The sequence below is a fragment of the Hyperolius riggenbachi genome, chromosome 8 (genome assembly GCF_040937935.1).
Source record: "Hyperolius riggenbachi isolate aHypRig1 chromosome 8, aHypRig1.pri, whole genome shotgun sequence".
Classification (NCBI taxonomy): domain Eukaryota; kingdom Metazoa; phylum Chordata; class Amphibia; order Anura; family Hyperoliidae; genus Hyperolius; species Hyperolius riggenbachi.
In genome coordinates, this window is record NC_090653.1 from 200350250 (window position 1) to 200372600 (window position 22351).

Below are 22351 nucleotides of genomic sequence, written 5' to 3' on the forward strand. Positions count from 1 at the left end.
ATATAAATGCTCTGTGTCTGTATCTGTATAAACATTTGTTGAGTCTGCTAAAGTGCAGAATTCCCACATAGCTCAACCACTAGAAAAATACGAGGGTCTAAAGGAGACTGAAGCCAGGCTCATATGCAGAACCGCTAATGTATAGGAAGCATATATAGTAGCTTATACATTTTACACAGCAACCCAACATGCATACTGCCTATTTCAAACTTGTCCTCATCAGTGCATGGCAGGGATTGATGTGGCTCTATAGGATAGGACTTGGACCAGCGCCACAGAATACCCATATAACACATTGTAACCCAGAATCACTAGGAAAGTCCCGAAAAGCATCTCCTTAGAGGGCAGAGAGACTGCCTGTGGCTAGTAATTGGGTGGTAGGTGGCCACATGGACCGCCTCTAGCTTAATAGCTTTATTAGATATTAGCAGGTTGAGATAATGGTGAGATAATTAGTTAATGTTTAGGCATTTCCATGATTGCACCAATATACAGTAAGCTCTGGTTGAACTCGATGGACGTAGGTTTTTTTTTCAACCCAAATAACTATGTAACTCTTGCACAGGAAATTGTATGCATGTAAGAAGTTTGTTTGCTATTAAATTGACAGGAAAATTAAAAAAGTCATTTCTTTTCTTTTTAAGAAATGTCTGGAACCAGTGAAGAGCTCTCACTTGTACACTGGACCCAAAAATGGTTGGAAAATGGAACTCTCTATTTTCATGTATCACTGCGTATGAGAGAACATGCTTCTATCAGTATTCCACCTACTATGCAGGAGCCTGTACAGGAACTAGATGAACAACTTCACGTTCTGCATGTATCGGTCATGGTAAGTGTTGTTTTTTTTTTAAGTTCAGATCTATTGACTTTTATTATTTGTAGACCGGAAAAAGAAAAGGAAGTATATTACCATTGAAGGAGGCCCATATCAGCCCATAACTGGAATATAGATTACGGCTTTTCTTGCCTTTGAAGTTGTTGTAGAAAAGCTTAGGAGTGTTAGCATCTATATTTTTTATCTGTCAAATAATATGAAAATACTAAATTCACTACACGTGATTAGTGAGGAACTTGAATGTTGCATAATCAGACTATTCCATTAAAATTCACAATTTCGATACAAAAAGTCACGTACTGTAAAATTTCTTAGAAATTTGTAGTTAATTTTGCTCGCAACCGTCATTATGGTTCACGATTACTCATAATTATGTGAAATTTACAATAAAGTGTATCCCAACAACTTTAGCAGTTAAATGCAAATTCCTATACATGATATCTTCACCAAATTTACTAGGTAAGGTATGTTAGAGGGAATAGTGGGAATAAGGCAATGTAAAAAAAAACAAAAGACCTTGTTGTTTTTGAAAAAAAAATGATTTCAAAAACTCCCCCCAAAAAATGTTTTTAACCACTTGAGGACCACAGTCTTTCTACCCCTTAAAGAGAAACTCCGACCAAGAATTTAACTTTATCCCAATCAGTAGCTGATACCCCCTTTTACATGACAAATCTATTGCATTTCACAAACAGACCATCAGGGGGCGCTGTATGACTGATATTGTGGTGAAACCCCTCCCACAAGAAGCTCTGGGACCGCGGTACTCTGGGCAAACTGCCACAATGTAACAATGTTCACAGACAGGAAATAGCTGCTTACAGCTGTCTGTAACGGCCAGAACAGCTAGAAGAAGCTACATAACCTGCCCACAGTAACAATGTCACCATGTAATACATGTCAGAATGTGAATCTGGGAGAGGAAAGATTTTACAATGAGCCAACACTGACTAAATCATTTATACATAATTATTGTAAAAATGAAGCACTTTTTTTATTACATTATTTTCACTGGAGTTCCTCTTTAAGGACCAGGCACTTTTTTCCATTCAGATCACTGCAGCTTTCACGGCTTATTGCTCGGTCATACAACCTACCACCTAAATGAATTTTACGTCCTTTTCTTCTCACAAATAAAGCTTTCTTTTGGTGCTATTTGATTGCTGCTGCGATTTTTAGTTTTTATTATATTCATCAAAAAAGACATGAATTTTGTAAAAAAAAATGACTTTTTTAACTTTCTGTGCTGACATTTTTCAAATAAAGTAAAATTTCCTATACATTTGAGCGCAAAAGTTATTCTGCTACATGTCTTTGATAAAAAAAAAAAAAACATTCAGTGTATATTTATTGGTTTGGGTAAAAGTTATAGCATTTACAAACTATGGTGCAAAAAGTGAATTTTCCCATTTTAATGCATCGCTGACTTTTCTGACCACCTGTCAGGTTTCATGAGGTGCTAAAATTCCAGGATAGTATAAATACCCCCCCAAATGACCCCATTTTGGAAAGAAGACATCCCAAAGTATTCACAAAGAGGCATGGTGAGTTCATAGAAGATTTTATTTTTTGTCACAAGTTAGCGGAAAATGACACTTTGTGACAAAAAAAAAAAATTCCATTTCTGCTAACTTGTGACCAAAAAAAATGAAATCTGCCACGGACTCACCATAGCCCTCTCTGAATACCTTGAAGTGTCTACTTTCCAAAATAGGGTCATTTGTGGGGTTTATTTACTGTCCTGGTATTTTTGGGGGGTGCTAAATTGTAAGCACCCCTGTAAAGCCTAAAGGTGCTCATTGGACGTTGGGCCCCTTAGCGCACCTAGGCTGCAAAAAGGGGTCACACATGTGGTATTGCCGTACTCAGGAGAAGTAGTATAATGTGTTTTGGGGTGTATTTTTACACATACCCATGCTGGGTGGGAGAAATATCTCTGTAAATGAGAATCTTTGGATTTTTTTACACACAATTGTCCATTTACAGAGAGATTTCTCCCACCCAGCATGGGTATGTGTACAAATACACCCCAAAACACATTATACTACTTCTCCTGAGTACGGCGATACCACGTGTGGCACTTTTTTGCACCCTAACTGCGCTAAGGGGCCCAAAGTCCAATGAGTACCTTTAGGATTTCAAGGGTCATTTTGAGACATTTGTTTTCAAGACTACTCCTCACGGTTTATGGCCCCTAAAATGCCAGGACAGTATAGGAACCCCACAAATGACCCCATTCTAGAAAGAAGACACCCAAAGGTATTCCGTTAGGAGTACGGTGAGTTCATAGAAGATTTTTTTTTTGTCACAAGTTAGCGGAAATTGATTTTTATTGTTTTTTTTTCACAAAGTGTCATCTTCCGCTGACTTGTGACAAAAAATAAAATCTTCTATGAACTCACCGTACTCCTAACGGAATACCTTTGGGTGTCTTCTTTCTAAAATGGGGTCATTTGTGGGGTTCCTATACTGCCCTGGCATTTTAGGGGCCCTAAACTGTGAGGAGTAGTCGTGAAAACAAATGTCTCAAAATGACCCTTGAAATTCTAAAGGTACTCATTGGACTTTGGGCCCCTTAGCGCAGTTAGGGTGCACAAAAGTGCCACGCATGGGGTATTGCCACACTCGGGAGAAGTAGTTTAATGTGTTTTGGGGTGAATTTGTACACATACCCATGCTGGGTGGGAGAAATCTCTCTGAAAATGACATTTTTTGGGTTTTTTTTACACACAATTGTCCATTTACAGAGATATCTCTCCCACCCAGCATGGTATGTGTAAAAATACACCCCAAAACACATTATACTACTTCGGTACGGCGATACCAAATGTGTGGCACTTTTTTGCACCCTAACTGCGCTAAGGGACCCAAAGTCCAATGAGTACCTTTAGGATTTCACAGGTCATTTTGAGAAATTTCGTTTCAAGACTACTCCTCACGGTTTAGGGCCCCTAAAATGCCAGGACAGTAAAGGAACCCCAAAAATGACCCCATTTTAGAAAGAAGACACCCCAAGGTATTCCGTTAGTAGTATGGGGAGTTCATAGAAGATTTTATTTTTTGTCACACTGTTTGTCGCAGTTAGGGTGCTTCTCTTCTTTAAATATATATCAGCTCGTATAGCCTATGATTCAGTATACAATAGTATCTCGTCTATTCCAGGTAAGGATATGAATAACTGTAACTTAGACCGAGTTCCTCCGTTCCCACTTATACCCCTTCCCTCATATATTACACCAGAAGCCACTTTTTCATTAGGTCTCAACCCTCCCTTCTCCCTCATAGTTTATATCCCAATAATCCCATACTTTCTTAAATTGGTCTTCCGTTTCATGGACTAAGGAAGTTAAATTTTCCTTTGACCTAACCCATCTGATTCTATTTACCACATCTTCTATTCTAGGACATACATTTCTCTTCCAAAAGGCTGCTATATTCATTCGGGCTGCAGTGCAGATATGATTAAGCATACGTTGAGTATAAGATTTCAAGCCTGGATATGGTTTCCCTAGCAGATAAATCCAAGGGTCCAGTGTTATATGTTTCCTGATGACTTTATAGATCAGAGACTGGACTGCCTTCCAGAATATCTGTGCCTTTGGGCAAAACCAAAAAATATGGTCAATCGTACCTATCATGTCACATTGTCTCCAACATAAATTTGAGGTACCCGGATATATTTTACTAAGTCTAAAAGGAGTCAGATACCACTGGAACATTATTTTATAAATATTCTCTTTTGTTTGAGTACAGATTGAAGTTTTGCGCGCGTTCATCCAAATATCTTCCCAATCTAATAAGTCTTGTGTTTTATCTAGTTTAGATTCCCAAGATAACATATATTTATGTTTAGTAAAAGTATTTGCCCCCGGTATAGATAGAATTGAATATAGCTGTGAAATAAGACCTGGTTCTCTGTCTGTCTCCCTTAGAATCTTCTCACAGCTTGTAAGAGGAGCAAGCGGTCTTGATCCCCATTCATTGTTGATATAAGATCTTATTTGCAAATACTCATAAAATCTATTATGAGGTATATCAAATGTTTCTTGTATTTGGGAAAATGTCAGTATCTTTGATCGGGATTGATCTTTTAGGTAAACTAATTTTTTTCCTTTAGACCAGCCTCCTGATTTTGTCAGGGAATTCTGAGGGAGAGATAGGTTCCCCCTCAAGTAAATTAATTGGGATGGAGATTGAGATAAATGGTATCTTTTACAAGCCCCCTGCCATATTTGCCATGTAAAAATAATTGTATTAAGGATTGGATTTATTAAAGTTGGTAATTTGGTTAAAATTCCTGGAAGGGCTCCTATCGCATATGGGTATATTGAGGCCTCCTCTAGTTCAACCCACTTAGTTCTCAGAGGTAGTGCCAACCACTCAGCAACCTGTCGTAAATGTGAGGCCAAATAATATAATTTAAACTGTGGTACTGATAAACCCCCTCTAGTCCTATCCGATTCTAGAACCTTACTTGAGACCCTAGGCCTCCCCCTAGCCCAAACAAAACAAAGGATATCTTTCTGAAATTTATGGAGTAACTTACCCGGGATGGTGATTGGTAGTGTTTCACATAGATATAAGAATCTAGGAAGCAGATTCATTTTTACTGAATAGATTCTACCAATCCATGATATCTGATATTGATCCATCTATCTAGATCCTTACGGGCTTGTTCAAAAAAAGGTATAAAGTTGAGATCAAAAAGTTTTTTATATGTGGCTGCTATTTGAATTCCTAAATATGTGATACTAACTGTCTTCCACCTAAAGGGGAACCCATCTCTCAGAGTAGTAAGTAGTGATTGCGGCATATTCAGAGGGAGAGCCTCTGTCTTATCTGGATTAATTTTGAATCCTGAAAATCTTTCAAATTCCTGTATCACTGTAAGCACATTTGGGAGAGAAATTATAGGTGAAGATAATGACAGGAGCACATCATCAGAAAACAATGATAGTTTTGTATTCTTTCCCCTCAATGTTTATCCCCGAAACATCCCTAGATTGCCTAATTGCCATAGCTAATGGCTCTATACATATGGCAAACAACAGGGGCGACAGTGGGCACCCCTGTCGTGTCTCGTTGGAGAGCCTGAACAGAGAGGAACGTGCTAGTGGAACGCAAACTTTAGCCTGTAGGTTACAGTATAATCCTTGAATAGCAGTAAGGATATGATCCGTAAAACCAAACCGTTTAAGCACCTCAAATAGATATGGCCAAGCCACCCTATCAAAGGCCTTCTCTGCGTCTAAACTCAGAAGCAGAGAAGGCCTTTGTGATTTCTCAACCCAATCTATGATATCGATTGCTCGTCGCGTGTTATCTCCTGCCTGTCTTTTCGTTATGAAGCCCACCTGATCTCCATCTATGAGGCTTGGTAATAAAGAAGTTAACCTATTTGCCAATATTTTGGTGTATATCTTCAGATCTGAATCTATTAACGAGATGGGGCGATAACTACGAACATCCTGTGGGTCTTTACCTTCTTTATGTATCATAATAATGTTTGATATTTTCATAGTTTGCGGAATCACTCCTCCTTTGAGAAAAGCATTATACATCTTTTCCATATAAGGGACCAGCAGATGCTTATATTTCTTATACAGGAGAAGTAGTTTAATGTGTTCTGGGGTGTATTTTTTACACATACCCATGCCGGTGAGAGAAATATCTCTGTAAATGGACAATTTTGTGTAAAAAAAAAATCAAAAAATTGTCATTTACAGAGATATTTCTCCCACCCAGCATGGGTATATGCAAAAATACACCACAAAACACATTATACTACTTCTACTGAGTACGGCAGTACCACATGTGTGGCACTTTTTTGCACCCTAACCGTGCTAAGGGGCCCAAAGTCCAATGAGCACCTTCAGGCTTTACAGGGGTGCTTACAATTTAGCACCCCCCCCCCCCCCACACACTTGCCAGGACAGTTAACAAACCCCACAAATGACCCCATTTTGGAAAGAATACACGCTAAGGTATTCCATCAGGGCCATGGTGAGTTCATAGAAAATTTTATTTTTTTATCACAAGTTAGCGAAACATGACATTTTGTGAAAAAAAAAACAAAAAAAAAAACACAATTTCTGCTAACTTGTGACAAAAAAATAAAATATTCTATGAACTCACCATGCACCTCACAGAATACTTTGGGGTGTCCTCTTTCCAAAATGGCATCATCCGTGGGGTCTGTTCTGGCATTTTAGGGTCTCTGCAATTATTACATGTATGGCCAGTATTAGGAGTTTCTGCTATACTCCTTATATTGGGTATAAGGGTAATGCACTCTGGGCTGAAAGGAAAAATGAACGTCAAACAATCAATCAATCAATGTGGATGAAAAAATATCTGCCAAAAAAATTTGAAAAAAAAAAGAGGGGAAGGCGTCTGCCAGGACATAGGAGCTGCCGCCCCAAAAATCCAAACCCACCAGCTCTTATGCCCTGGCAAACCCGATTTATCCATTCACACTGATCAATGTGGATGAACAAATTATTGCCAGAGTTCTTTTTTGATACAAAGTGCTTGCCAAAGCATATGAAACCCCAACACCGCTCCTCGGCCCATATGCCTCGGCAAACGTATCTTTTTGACTGCGGAGGAGAACTCTCGTCCTGCAGCGCTGCATGCACCGATTTTGTGTAACCTGACAGAAGCACAATGCGTCTGTCAGGATGCACCATCAGTGCTGCAGCTGATTGGTCGGTCTGGATAGAAAAAAGAGAGAAGAAAAAAGACAAAACAATACAAAAAGGAGGGGAAGGCGTCTGCCAGGACATAGGAGCTGCCGCCCCAAAAATCCAAACCCACCAGCTTGTATGCCCTGGCAAACCTGATATATATGGATATATCAGGTTTGCCAGGGCATACAAGAACTCTGGCAATGATTTATTCATCCACATCGATCGGTGTGGATGGCCACACCGATCGATGTGGATGAATAAATCATTGCCAGAGTTCTTTTTTGATACTAAGTGCTTGCCAAAGCATATGAAACCCCAATACCGCTCCTCGGCCCATATGCCTCGGCAAACGTATCTTTTTGACTGCGGAGGAGAACTCTCGTCCTGCAGCGCTGCATGCACTGATTTTGTGTAACCTGACAGAAGCACAATGCTTCTGTCAGGATGCACCATCAGTGCTGCAGCTGGTTAGTCGTTCGCTCGGTCCACCTGGCAGGTTAATGGATGGAAAAAGAGAAAAAAAATACAAAAAAAACCCCAAAAAACAAGCAAGCAGCAAAGCAATTACTTCATTAACATTAATAAACTTTGAACTTTTTTAATCAAAACCTTAACACTGTGAACCAAACATGAACTTTTTTGCTTACCTGTTTGTTGTTTTTTTCTGTTTTTTTTAACTTACCTCCCGAGGACAAACCTCTCCTCCCCTATGGGACAATGTGCGAAGTGAAAATCTGAAAAAGTGAGTTGTGGCGAAGTACATTACGCATTTTGTCCCAAGTGAAAGGAGAGGTTTCTGGCAGCCCTGTGTATTAGGGTCTCTGGAAACCCGATGTTTGGTTTCACACTGCATATTCACATATCCGGTGGGTCGAGCCCGCCGCACCGTATCGTCCAAAACAGACCTTCAGGGAATACCACAAGAGTAGCATTCGGCCTAGTAATGAACTGCGTCGCCATAGACTGACATGACTTCCGGGCCGACCGAAATTGCCGCAGAAGCCACGCAGTAACGTAGGCATGCACTAGCGTTAAGTCAAGCACTTCCGGCATAGGGGGGGACCGCAAAGTGTGACTTTCGCTAGGCATTTTGCCCTAACGCATCGCAGCAGTGTGAAATAGCACTGAGAAACCCTTGTGTGCCTACCGCTGTGTCTGGAGTTCCCTACTCTCTAATAGTGTACCTGCTCGTGGTACCTCTCAAAACACTCCCCTAGGCATAGGCCAGGCTGGTCAGGACAGGTGGGACAATAAACAGTGGTGTCACGCCTTATTCCAGCCCTGCTGCAGACACGACAACGTTTTCTTCTGATTCGGTGACCTGGGGTACTCTGAATTGGATAGGCGTAATGCCTTCCATGCAGCCGGCTAGTTGCATCTTGGGGTTGGGCCACGGCACCTCCTGGATACAGGAGTTCCATAGTGATCTGTCTCTGAAATTGTAGAAACGATCCAGTTCTCCCAGCCTTACTGTAGAGAACAAAGCTGTTGTAAATTGCCAATTGAATGAGGTAAAAAGACACTTTTTTATACCAGCGTCTTGTTTTTCGGGCGACTAAATAGGGCGCTAACCTCTGGTCATTGAAGTCCACCCCTCCCATGTTAGTATTATACTCGTGGACGTCAAGGGGTTTTTCAATTACCTCAGTTCGCCGTTGAATCTCAACTGTCGTGTCTGTGTGAATGGTGGACAGGAAGTAAACCTCCCTCTTGTCCTTCCATTTCACTGCGAGCAGGTCGTCAGCACACAAGGCGGCCCTCTGCCCCCGCTCAAGTCTGGTGGTAATGAGCCGTTAGGGGAAGCCCAGGCGACTAGGCCGCATGGTGCCACAGCATCGGATTTTTTCTATTTTTAAGTTCTGAAAGAGGGCCACACTTGTGTAATAATTGTCCACAAAAAGATGGTACCCCTTCTGGAACAAGGGTGACGCCAAGTCCCACACAACCTTTCCACTGCTCCCCAGGTAGTCAGGGCATCCGACCGGCTCCAATTTTGAGTCTTTCCCCTCATAGACCCTAAAATAAGTTGTATAGCCTGTGGGCCTTTCACAGAGCTTATACAGTTTCACCCCATACCGGGCGCGCTTTCTTGGGATGTACTGTTTGATGCGAAGGCGCCCGGTAAAACGTATGAGGGACTCGTCTACGCAGATGTCCTGTTCAGGGGTATAAGCATCTGCAAATCTGGATGACAGGTGGTCTATGAGAGGCCGAATTTTGTGGAGCCGGTCAAAAGCGGGGTGGTCACTTCGATGACAGGTTTCGTTGTTATTGAAGTGCAGGAAGCGCAGGATGTTCTCAAATCGTGTCCTGGACATGGCAGCAGAGTACAGGGGAACATGACATGCTGGGTCCGTAGACCAATAAGACCGCAACACATTCTGCTTTACAAGTCTCGTGTGAAGGAGAAGACCCAAAAAAAATTTAATTTCGGAAACTTGGACTGGTTTCCACCGAAAAGGCTGGGCAAGGAACTTTTCCGGATTGGCGGTTAAATATTGTGTGGCCTTACGGTTGGTCTCTGCCACAATTAAGTGTAAGAGATCCTGGGTGATAAACAGATAGAAAAAGTCTAGGGCCGATCCTAGATTATCTGTCTCCACCTGGACTCCAGACTGGGCGGTGAAAGGGGGAAGTACGGGTGCTGCGGAATAAGGGGATTGCCAATTTGGGTTTGCCAGCACCTCTGGTAAACTAGGGGTAGTACGGGCCAGTCTTCTTGGTAGCTGCGACTGGGATCTTACTGCACGTGCCACCAAACCAGTTTCAACTTCCATGCTGGTGCTTGCCACTTCACCAGGGTCTACGGAAGTACTGGTGCTAGGTCCAGGAGATGTTGTGCTGCTGGTGCCTGCCCCACCATGAAATCTCAGACCAGCACTAACACCACTCTGCTGCCCTTGAGGCCGATCCTGCGCTACCTGCGGTCCAACAACATGGGGTGTGGTATGCCTGGCTCTAGCCGGGACCTCAACCTCATCATCACTATCGGTCAGTGAGCCACTGCTCTCTACAGGTTCAAACTCTGACCCGGAAGATTCGTCGAATGAGGCGGCCCAATCGTCCTCATCTGACTCGGCCATGTACCTGAGAACCTCATCATCGGAATACCCCTTTCTTGCCATGGTGGACTGCTAAATTTAGGGGGTATTCCTCTGAGACTACTCAGAAAAAAAGAGCACCTACCCAGCAAAAGGGAGTATTTAAGAGGTAGAAAGCTGTGGTCACTGAGTTTTGATTAAAAAAAAAATCAAAACTGATCTTTACAGTGCCACAGCTATTGTACAGTGTTTTTTGCAGTGATCAGAAAAAAAAATTTCTGTCACTGCGGTGGGGCGGGCTGAACGCAATGCAGGCAAACGATCAGGCATGATCGGACAAACACTGCATTTTTTTGTGGATCCTAGTGACCCTAATATAGATCTGACTGCGATCAGTAATGATCACTGAGGCCTGGTGCACACCAAAAAACGCTAGCAGATCCGCAAAATGCTAGCAGATTTTGAAACGCTTTTTCTTCTTTTTCTGTAGCATTTCAGCTAGCATTTTGCGGTTTTGTGAAGCATTTTTGGTGTAGTAGATTTCGTGTATTGTTACAGTAAAGCTGTTACTGAACAGCTACTGTAACAAAAAACGCCAGGCAAACCGCTCTGAAGTGCCGTTTTTCAGAGCTGTTTGCGTTTTTCCTATACTTAATATTGAGGCAGAAATGCATCCGCAATCCAAAATCTGCAGCAGCCCGGGAGTATGCGTTTCTGCAAAACGCCTCCCGCTCTGGTGTGCACCAGCCAATTGAAATACATTACCCTAGCGGATCCGCACCCGCAAGCGGATCGCAAACCGCACCAGAACCGCTCTGGTGTGCACTAGGCCTTACAGATACTATATAGTACCAATGTTGATTAGCGACAGTGATGACGCTAATTAGTGACTGTGGTGCAGTGGGCTGAGCACTAACTGATACTTACAAAGGGGCCTAGCTAACTGGCCTAACTGCTAAAACTAGTGATACTAAAAAAGTGACAGTTTTCACTGATCACTGTTTTTTAGATCACTAGGATAGTGACAATGGGGGTGGTGGCGAGTGGGGAATCAGAGGCAATCACAGGACAATCAAAGGCAATCACAGGGCAATCGCAGGCCAATCACATGGCACTCAAATCGAGGGACAATCAAAGCCAATCGCGGGGTAATCAAAGCCAATCACGGGGCAATCAAAGCCAATCACGGGGCAATCAAAGCCAATCACGGGGCAATCAAAGCCAATCACGGGACAATCAAAGCCGATCACGGGACAATCAAAGCCAATCACGGGACAATCAAAGCCAATCACAGGCCAATCACAGGGTAATCACAGGCCAATCACAGGGCAATCAATCACAAGGCAATCATGGGACAATCAAAGCCAATCACGGGACAATCAAAGCCAATCACGGGACAATCACAGGGTAATCACAGGCCAATCACAGGGTAATCACAAGCCAATCACAGGGCAATCAATCACAGGGTAATCACAGGGCAATCACAGGGCAATCAATCACAGGGCAATCACGGGACAATCAAAGCCGATCACGGGACAATCATAGCCGATCACGGGACAATCAAATACAATTACAGCGCAATCAAATACGATGTCAGCGCAATTAAATACAATTACAGCACAGTCAAATACAATGCACTGGGAAGGTATTTGGGGGCGGGGAGGGGGGGTGTCTGAGGGCGATCTGAGGGTGTGGGGGGTTAATTAGGTGCTCGCACGGGGCAGACTGGGTCCTAATCTGATGGGTGGCAGACACAGGGGGTGACCGATGGGAGATCAGTGAGTGATTACAGGGGAGAATAGATGTAAACAATGCACTGGGGAGGTTATCAGGAGGGGGGGGGGGGTCTGAGGGCAATCTGAGGGTCTGGGTGGGTGATCAGGTGCTTCAAGGGACAGTTTAGTGTCTGCTCTGATGGGTGGTGGTGACAAGGGGTGATAGGCAGGTGATAGACAGGTGATCAGTGGGTAAGGTAGCTGTATACAATCGTATACAGTATACAGGGGGGTGGTCGGGGGGGAGTCTGGGTGGGATCTGAGGGTAGGGGGGGTGATCAGGGGACCCTAGGGGGCAGTTAGGGACCTAGTCTATGGGATAGCGTTGACAGTTAGTGACAGGGAGTGATTAATGGGTTTTTATGTGAGTGCTTGGGTGCAACCAGGGGTTGGTCAGGGGGGGTCCTGAGGGCTGGGGTGGGCGATCGGGTGGTCTGTGGGTAAAAAAATGAGTGTTGCTGTGCTTACTGTCAGGGCTGCCTTCCTCTCTGATGGTCCGGCGGCGATGTGACCATCAGAGGAGGAGGCAGCCAGTATAATACACTTTGTTACAATAACAAAGTGTATTATACGCGTCTGATTGGCCGGATCTCCGCATTTAAAACCCGCCGGCGCTGCTAATTGGCCGGCGGGTTACGTGCAGAGTGGGCGGAGCCTAATTCCGGTGGCAGATCGCGTCATGGATGACGCGATCGCCGCACAGCCACCACTGATGCCGCCACCGCCGATGGGCGTATTGCGGTCATTTGGGCCCAGCCCTTGCCGCCGCCCATCGGCTGGGGGCGGTCCCCAAGTGGTTAAATTGTTAAAATGGCATTTTGCTTTGGCACAGTTTAATATATACAGCGTTTTCTATACACAATTTATACATTTTAAGAAAACATACAGCGTGGGGTCCCCCCTCTCAAGCCTCTTTAATCTCTTGTCATCCATGCAGGCTGATATAAACTAAATTCGGAGCCCAGACCATGTGGGCTCCGTACCTTGAATTATACAAGACAACATGGTCCACGATATTAGGGGGCACTGGAAGAGAGGGGCAACAAAGCCTCCCCCTCTCCCCCAAAGCCCTTGTACAATCCATGGACAAAAGGGCTCATCTCCACCTCTGGTGCCTAGGAGAAGGTGCGGGTAACTTCCTACATGCCTGTGGGTGTAGGCCCTGAAGGGATTCATGGTGGCATCTGAGAGTTCCCTTTAACAAGAGCTCCCCAGATTCCCACCCACCCCAGATAAAATAAGTATAGGGTCATACTGTACCCTGTACCTATTTCCACAAAGTGATGAAAATGAATTGAACCCTTTAAATAATAACCCCACACCAATATCCTTGGAAATGACCCCAGGCTAATATCTTCTCAAACTTGATTGAAGATCACCGTTAAACAACACCACACATGTCATGCTCTCCACCGCTGCCACTTGCCAAAATAAAGCAAGAGCCAGTAAAGCAAGTTCAAATGTGTCCCTGTCTTTTAGGAGGATTCCCATTAAGTACAAAATCCTATGAAAGATCATCTTACCTGGGTTATCCTACTTGACGTTCCCAAGCCTGCCAAAATAATCAACAACGGCTAAACATTTGTAAAACGCTTTTCGCCCATAGGACTCGAAGTGTATAGACTTGTCTCAGATCAGTACATAGTTGTGGTTTGGAATATGTTACAGGAGAATGTTGTGTGAGCAAAAATGCCAGACTAAACAGGTGGTTTTTCAGTTTTGTTTTAGTTTTTGTTTGATTGGGTGTAGCAAGGCATTCCAAAGGGTAGGGGCAGCTCTTTTCACTTTCATTACGATGAATGTGGATTGTAAGAAATACATAAAGTAGACTGTTGGTGGTTATAACAGTTGACTGCTGTCTTATGAAGAGGCATTTCTAATGCTGTGCTCTCTGCATTTAAAGGAAACCTGAAGTGGTAATGATATAGAGTCTTCCATGTTTATTTCCTTATGCAATTCAAACTTTCCTGCTGGTCCTTTGCTTCTAATACTTTTAGCCATAGACCCTGAACAAGCCTCCAAATCAAAATTGAAGTCTGAAGTCTGGCTAAATTAGCTGCATGTTTGTTTCAAGTAGGTGTTTAGACACTATTGATTCATGAAAGATCAGCAGCACTGCTAGGCAATTGGTAAAATAAATATGGCAGCCTTTATATCGCTCTCACATCATGTGTCCTTTAGCTAAATTTTAGACAATAAAAGTGCATTAGTTAGCCGTTAGGATTTCTTTTACCTTGCATAGTTTTTGGAGAGGAAACCCGGACAGCAGATTTGAAGCTCAAGCTAGAGTTTATTTTGACTTACCGGGTCTTTCCGACTTTTTTTAATTAAAGCCTTCCTGACTTTTCAATTATCAACAAAGTAATATGCCCTCACTAGTGTTTTTAACCAATTACCCCTTTCCACTATCCTTGTACGTCATCCACGTCTCTCTTAACTCCACTGTTGTCATCCACTGGGGGGGGGGGGGACTGCTGTTTGCCGAGCAGCAATGGGCCAGCAGTGCCAACATAAAATGTGATTATGTGGATCAACATGGTTCCCTGAGGAGAGCCACTCCTAGAAGCCGGAATAAACATTGTGGTGGTGTGGACATTCTCCTCTCTGATAGATGCTTCTTTAAGCTGCTCTTTCCTATTCCTTCTCTTTCTTTCCCATCCTTTGGAGACCATGCAGTCTGACTATACTCTCCCTCACGGTTATTTACTGCCCTTCTGGCCCTGCTTCAGTTTTCTTAGATCACTTCTCTGCATGGCACCTCCAATTACTGTCCTCTGAAATCCCTACCATCATCATGGGTTACTTTAGCATTCTTGTTGACATCAACAATTCTGTTGACACCACTTACTTCCTCCTAAACCGAGAGCCCAATATAGTGTAGTATGTATTGGATCAGGGAGAATTAGTGTGGAGTAAGTATTATACTTACAAACATGGGTTACCGTTTAGGCAACCACTATATAGTTATATAGGCAGGTGGGGAGATTAGACCTGTCCCCACTCAGGATTAAGATGTCGCTCTCTGAAGAAGGAAAGGAGGGTTTGTCACCCTTCCAACCACCAAGGGTGGATATCTTGACAAGTAGATGTACAGAGGCGCCAAAAGGATAAAATTAGTGATCTCATGAATTAGTAATCTCACGAAGAGGCGCTATTCGTGACCTTGAGACTGTACTGTGTACTCCTATCTGTTTATTGCCTGAGGAAGCGGGAATATACCCGTGAAACGCGTTGCGGTTCTGTTCATGGAGTATGTGAATAATTTGTCTTTATCTTAAGCGACAGCATCGAGTCTATTTCTGAGTGGCCGGTCCACCGCCGCCACCCGAATATTTTAAACATTTTAGCATATTTTATCCTTTTGGCGCCTCTGTACATCTACTTCCTCCTAAGGCTTGTCTCGGTGGACCACTGCTCCAACTCACCTTTACGGCCATACGCTCAACCTCATACTCACTCATCCCTGTTCTATCGCTGGTTTTACTAATGCTCCACTTCTGCTCTCTGATCTTATCTTACTAAACTTCTCTCTCTCCCCCTCTCTTCCTACTACGCTGGCACAAGTATGCTCACATATGCACAGAAGCTACCACAACCTAGACATGCAATATGATGCCCTGGCCCCTCTCCTCACATGACCCAAACTTACTGACCCAGAGTTAGCAGTAACACGCTAATCCAAATCCAATTTGAAAAAAAAACTTTATTTGCAGGACCAAATACATTTAGCATTGCCAAAGCAAAACATTAGCATTAGCATGGTAGGGGGTTGCTGTGGGAATAAGGGGTTAGGGTATATAATCCACAAGGGTGTGGAGGATAAAAGGGACACTATAGGGGGATGGTATATATAGTCCATGGGTTGAGGAAGGTAAAGGGGCAGTATAAGGGGTATACACTACCACAGCTCAATCATGCAAGTCATGGATGCAGTTGCACCTCTTACCAATGTTCAACCTCATCATGTCAATCCCCAGTCGTGGCTGACCAAAGCTACTAAACAGTTGATGAGGTGCTCTAGTCTATATCTGAACAGCGCTGGAGAAAAACCAACACAAATGAGGACTTCATCTCATACAAAAAAAGCCTTAAACAACTTTAGAGATGCTCTCTTTTCTGTAAAACGGTCATATTTTTCCTACCTCATATTCTCCCACCCCCATAATCCAAAGCGCTTGTTCAGCACTTTTAACTCCTTGCTCTGTCCACCTCCCCCCCACCCCTTCCCTCCTACTTCATGCTTATCAGCTGAAGAATTTGCAACATACTTCACTGATAAAATTGCCAAAATCCAAAGCGGTTTTTCCATGCAGACTTCAAATTCCATCTCACCCCTCTTGTTGATTGGTCTCTATCTGCCTTCTCTCCACTCTCCAAACAGCCTCTCTCCTCACTAATCTCCAAATCTCATCTTACCACCTGTTCTTTGGATCCTATCCCATTCCGCTGCTAGCCTCATCTCTGTACTAACATCTCTGTTTAACCAATCCCTCTCCACTGGTATTTTCCTTTCTCATTTAAAAAGGCTGTTACACCACTACTTAAAAAAAAAACATCTCCACTGCATGTGCCAACTACTGCCCTGTGTCTGTTTTACCATTTGCATCTAAATTATTTGAATGCCATATACATACTTAACTAAGCCATTATTTATCTGCTAATTCCCAGCTTGGTCAGTTCCAGTCTGGCTTTCATGCAAACCACTACACAGAAACAGCTCCTACCCGACTTGGAATTGTACCATAGGGCAATAGCATTGTCCCACATAATAGACTGGTATCACAGTCATGAAACAAAGCAGTGGGTTAAACTAGAATCCCAGATAATAGATCTGGACATCAGGGCTTTGCCCTGAATCCCTGTGTGTCTTAGAAAGTCTCTAGTTGGCATCCCCTTCCTGGTACGAAATGTATTGACAATTTGAGGTGCCTTGTCGGGAGGGGGATCTCCTTTACTGTACTCATCTATTCCGAGTCCCCTCACTCCCATTTTTGATAACCTGGGCTTTGCATTTGCAGTTAGAGCTAATACTTTTTTGTGGTCTTAATAGAAGGGACTGGCCAACAATGGGAAAATGTTTGGTTAGTGGGTCCCCTCCCCATTGGGGATTTGTTATCTGCAAGTAGTAGCAGCCCCAACATTTTAGAATGGTTACATTATTAGCAATTATGTAGTTATGTTAAATCACTTTTGCCTTCATCTCAGTTAATGAGGAATTGTACGGCCTTTGAGAGCCTATGTCTCAGCGACCATCGACCAGAACATGTCCTATCAAAAATGTATAAAATACTGCTGGATGTCTCTCCCAGTCAGTTTTATCATACCTGCTCACAATGGGAAGCAGACTTAGGTAAACAGTTTTCACCTAGTGACTGGAAAAAAGGCACTGGCCCTGACGCATGGGTCATCGAGGGCAAGCAAAATGCAGGAAAGGAACTACAGGCTCCTGATCCAATGGTTTCGTACTCCAGCACAGATTTCAAAATGGCAGGAGGGTGGCTCGGACATATGCTGGAGATGTGGGAAAGAGCCCAGGGATTATTTACATATGTGGTGGGGTTGTGATAGCATTTCTCACCTATGGAGACTTGCTTTTCAGTGGTTGGAGGAAATGAACTTATGCCATATAGCTCACTCCCCAGAGATTGCGTTACTCTCAATGTTTCCAGGTTCAATAAAAAACTCAAAGGGATCTATTCTTGGCCATTTGATGTCCTCAGTCAGGTATTTGATAGCCAGGAATTGGAAAGTTGATGCCCAACTGGGTTAAGTAGACCTGGCTGAAGCCCTCAATGACACAATGACGATGGAGGAATTAGTTATGTCGGCACAAAATAAGATGGGGAAGTTTTATAGCCAATGGGCAGCCTTGGCTGGAGTTCAGAGAGAGGCTTGGGGTAATGACTTCGATTGGAGTTCGTGGGAAGTTGGTGGAGGATAATATGCAGTAGAATTTGAAGGCTGTGCATTTGGTTGAAGAATCCAATTGGACTAGCATTCCTCCTCCCCCCCTTTTTTTGTTTAGTTTTGTTTGGTTTTGTGTTGTTTTGTGATTGTGTGTGTGTGTGTGTTCTGTTTGCTTCTATTTAAATTTGGGCCTGGAGTATTCCACGGACGGCCAAGATTTTAGCTATAGAGAATATTTCCAGTACTGTGGTTTTGCCATTGAGTTATGTTTGTACTGTCAAGTTTTGGTAGTTGTATTGCTTTTTATTAGTGATTGTATATTCCTCTGACTCAATGAAAATAGAAATTTGAGAAGAAAAAAAAGTAATCACATTTGCAACCTCCCAATCAAGGACTGATGTGACAGTGAAGCATATCAGAACCAAATTAACAAACCAATAAATATTGGTAAATAAAGTGCTAAGTGCTTTAGAGTAAGTCTCAATCTATCACAGTATTTATGTAAGAGGAGAAAAGTGCTAACGTGCTGATTAATTCAACATTTGTTGTGACAATTAAGTTTGATGTAATAAAGTGTTTCTGATCAGTGAAAAGGGAAAAGGGGGGGGGGGAGAAAGAAGGAAACAGTTCTTACTAAAGTGGACAAAGGTCTTCTTACGCTTCTCAGCTAAGTCCAAATGCCATTACTCCATACTCATCCTTCTTGAACTGTCATCAGCATTTGATACTGTCGACCACAGTTTACTTCTACAGATTCTTTCATCTATAGGCATAAAGAGCCTCGCTTTCTCTTGGATATCTTCCTATTCCTCTGGAAGGTCTTTAACTGTCTCTTACTCAGATCAGACCTCCTCTCCACATCCTTTGTCTGTGGGGGTACCTCACGACTCTGTCCTCAATCAGCTCCTATTTTCCATCTACATGCACTGCCTTGGAAACGTAATCAACTTGTTTGGTTTTCAATACCACCTATATGCAGATGATACACTAGTGTTTCTCTCGGCCCCAGACCTTAACTCCCTCCTCACATGTGTTCCTGACTGTCTTTCTGCTATATTCTCGACTGTCTTTCTGCTATATTCTCTTTCATGACATCTCGCAGAACTAATCATTTTTCCAGCATCTCTGTCCACCTATCTACCTCATATAAAAATACATGTTAATAGCACCTCTATAACTTCAGTTCCCAAAGCATGTTGATTAGGGGTAATATTTTATTCCTCTCTCTCATTTATTCCTCACATTCACTCACTAACCAGCTCCTGTCATCTCCAACTCAAACAGCTATCCTGCATCCATTCTTTTCTCACTCAGGACACTGCTAAAATGTGAGTACATGCTCTTATTATATCTTGTTTGGACTATTGTAATATATTGCTTTGTGGACTACCAACTAACCGACTGGCACCACTCCATTCAGTGCTGAACTCGGCTGATCGTCTCCTTCATCTCACTTTTCACTCTTCCTCTGCTGCTTCTCTCTGCATTATTCCATACTAAGTAACCTAAGCACTGCATACTTCCCCACCTCTTGTTTCCCCCCATTCCTCTAGATTGTAAGCTTGCAGGGGCAGGGCTTCCTCACCCCTTTGTGTCTTGGAATGTGTTATTAATTTGGTAGCTTGCACTCTGTTATACGTTTTATTTATCATATTACACTTGTCATTGTTTACACTTGTCGTTGTAGTCACCAATTCTGTATTTTGTACCTGTGCCCATATTTGATGCATATCATTGTCTGTATCATTATGTGCCCCTTGTTTGTTTTCTTACTTTTTACAGCGTCACAGAATATGTTGGCGCTTTATAAATTAATATTAATAATAATTTTTATCTCCAAAATCACAAGGCAAATAAGTAATGTATATCTGCATTGACTAATAGATTGTATGTTTAAATAAGGACACATGAAACACACACAATGAAGTGTAGTATGATGATGACACACAAATCTATTTCTCAGCCCCTGACCTCTCCACACTATTATCTCGATTCCCTGACAGTCTAACTGCTGTCTCTACATTCATGTCATATTGTTTCCAACTTAACATGAAAATTATGATATTTCCACATTCTCTGTCTGTTCCCCCACCCATAGTTACCATCAATGTAGGAAACACCCCAATAACCTCAACTCCTAAAGGTTTCTGTCTGGGGGTAGCTCTGGACTCTGCACTCTCTTCAAGACCAATTATTAACACATTAACTACCTCTTGCTACTTCCATCTCAAAAACATATCCAGATTCCGTTCCTTTCTTTTCTTGGCTAATAAAATGCTTGCACGTGCTCTAATCATATCCTGTCTTGACTATTGGAACACCCTACACTGCTGTCTGCCAAAAAAAACAGACTAAAGGCTGGTGCACACCGAGCGGCTTTTTCAGCGTTTATGCAGCCGCTTGCGGCTGCGGATACGCTTGGTCAATGTATCTCAATGGGGTGGTTCACACCAGAGCGGGAGGCGTTTTGCTGAAACGCATACTCCCGGGGTGAGGCATTTTTTGGATTGCGGATGCGTTTCTGCCTCAATGTTAAGTATAGGAAAAACGCAAACCGCTCTGAAAAACGCCTGTTCAGAGCGGTTTTGCCGGCGTTTTTGTTACAGAAGCTGTTCAGTAACAGCTTTACTGTAACAATATATAAAATCTACTACACCAAAACCGCTACACAAAACCGCAAAACGCTAGCTGAAACACTACAGAAAAAGAAGAAAAAGCGTTTCAAAATCTGCTAGCATTTTGCGGATCTGCTAGCGGGTTTTGGTGTGCACCAGGCCTAACACCTCTTCAGTCCCTACTGTACTCTGCTGCCCACCTCAACTACCTCTCCTCCCACTCCTCTGACGCAGCCCCCCTCTGTCAGTCTCTCTGTTGGCTACCTATTAACCAAAGGATCCAGTTCAAACTCCTCACCCTGTAATACAAAGCTTTTTAAACTCAATCTACATATACTATCCCACCTGGAGACTTTGCTCCTCTCAGGAGACCCTCCTGTCCTCTAGCTTAGTCACCTCCTCTCACTCCCACATCCAGGACTTCTCTTCTTCTTCAAAATAATCGAGGCATGCACAAATAATTTTGTGGCATTCAGAGTTAGAAAGGGGCAAATGAAAGAAATTATTAATATTACAGTATTTAACACATTTTTATATAGGTTGCAGACAATGATGATGGGGTGACAGACAACACAATACAGGTAATAAGCAGTAAGACGCACAATGCCCGATCATACACTGAAGTAGTAGTCCAAGTAATTCAAGTTCTTTATTCATTATTCTATGGACAGGATGCACGATCAAGTACGATACACAAGGAGATAGGGCTCTGCTAAAGGCTTACTGGGAACCTGAGATGAGAAGAGTCTCAGATTCCATCCATACTTTCCTGGGGCTTCCTTAAAGAAGAACTCCAGTGAAAATAATGTAATTAAAAAAAGTGCTTCATTTTTACAATAATTATGTATAAATGATTTAGTCAGTGTTTGCCCATTGTAAAATCTTTTAAATCCCTGATTTACATTCTGACATTTATTACATGGTGACATTTTTACAGTTGGCAGGTGATGTAGCTGCTGCATGCTTTTTTGGCAGTTGGAAACAACTGTAAACAGCTATTTCCCACAATGCAACAAGGTTCACAGACAGGAAACTGCCAGGAGTACCACGGTACTCAGTTTCTTGTGGGAGGGTTTCACCACAATATCAGTCATACAGCACAGATGGTCTGTTTGTGAAAAGGAATAGATTTCTCATGTAAAAGGGGGTATCAGCTACTGATTGGGATAAAGTTCAATTCATGGTCAGAGTTTCTCTTTAAAGCAGAACTGAATATTGCTATAAAAACAAACATTTTCACTTACCTGGGGCTTCCCCAAGCCCCCAGCAGGCATCCTGTCCCATGCTGGTCCTGCACAATGCTAAGTTCTCCTGCCACCAGCAAGTTTTGTTACCGTCGACTTGTAAGTTGACGGCAACTGCACCTGCACGCCCTGGGCTGCGCAAAGCTTTCTTCGCGTTCCCGCTGCTATAGGCCCGCTTGTCTCTCGCCATCTCCCCGGGTGGCTCCGGTCCCTGCCAATTTAGCCGAAAGCCTGGCCAAGTC

General features: G+C 43.0%; 1 protein-coding gene across 3 annotated transcripts in view; it reads left to right on the plus strand.

Annotated features, from left to right (window-relative positions):
- Positions 1 to 22351, plus strand: part of ASTN2 (astrotactin 2) — an 818428-nt gene that overhangs the window by 128056 nt on the left and 668021 nt on the right. The window contains exon 2 of one of the 3 annotated variants that reach the window (XM_068248102.1): positions 645 to 832. In XM_068248102.1, the coding sequence (XP_068104203.1) occupies positions 645 to 832 (188 nt within the window). Of the gene's footprint in view, positions 1 to 644; positions 833 to 22351 lie in introns of those variants that run through there. The other 2 variants (XM_068248105.1, XM_068248104.1) reach the window with 2 other exon arrangements.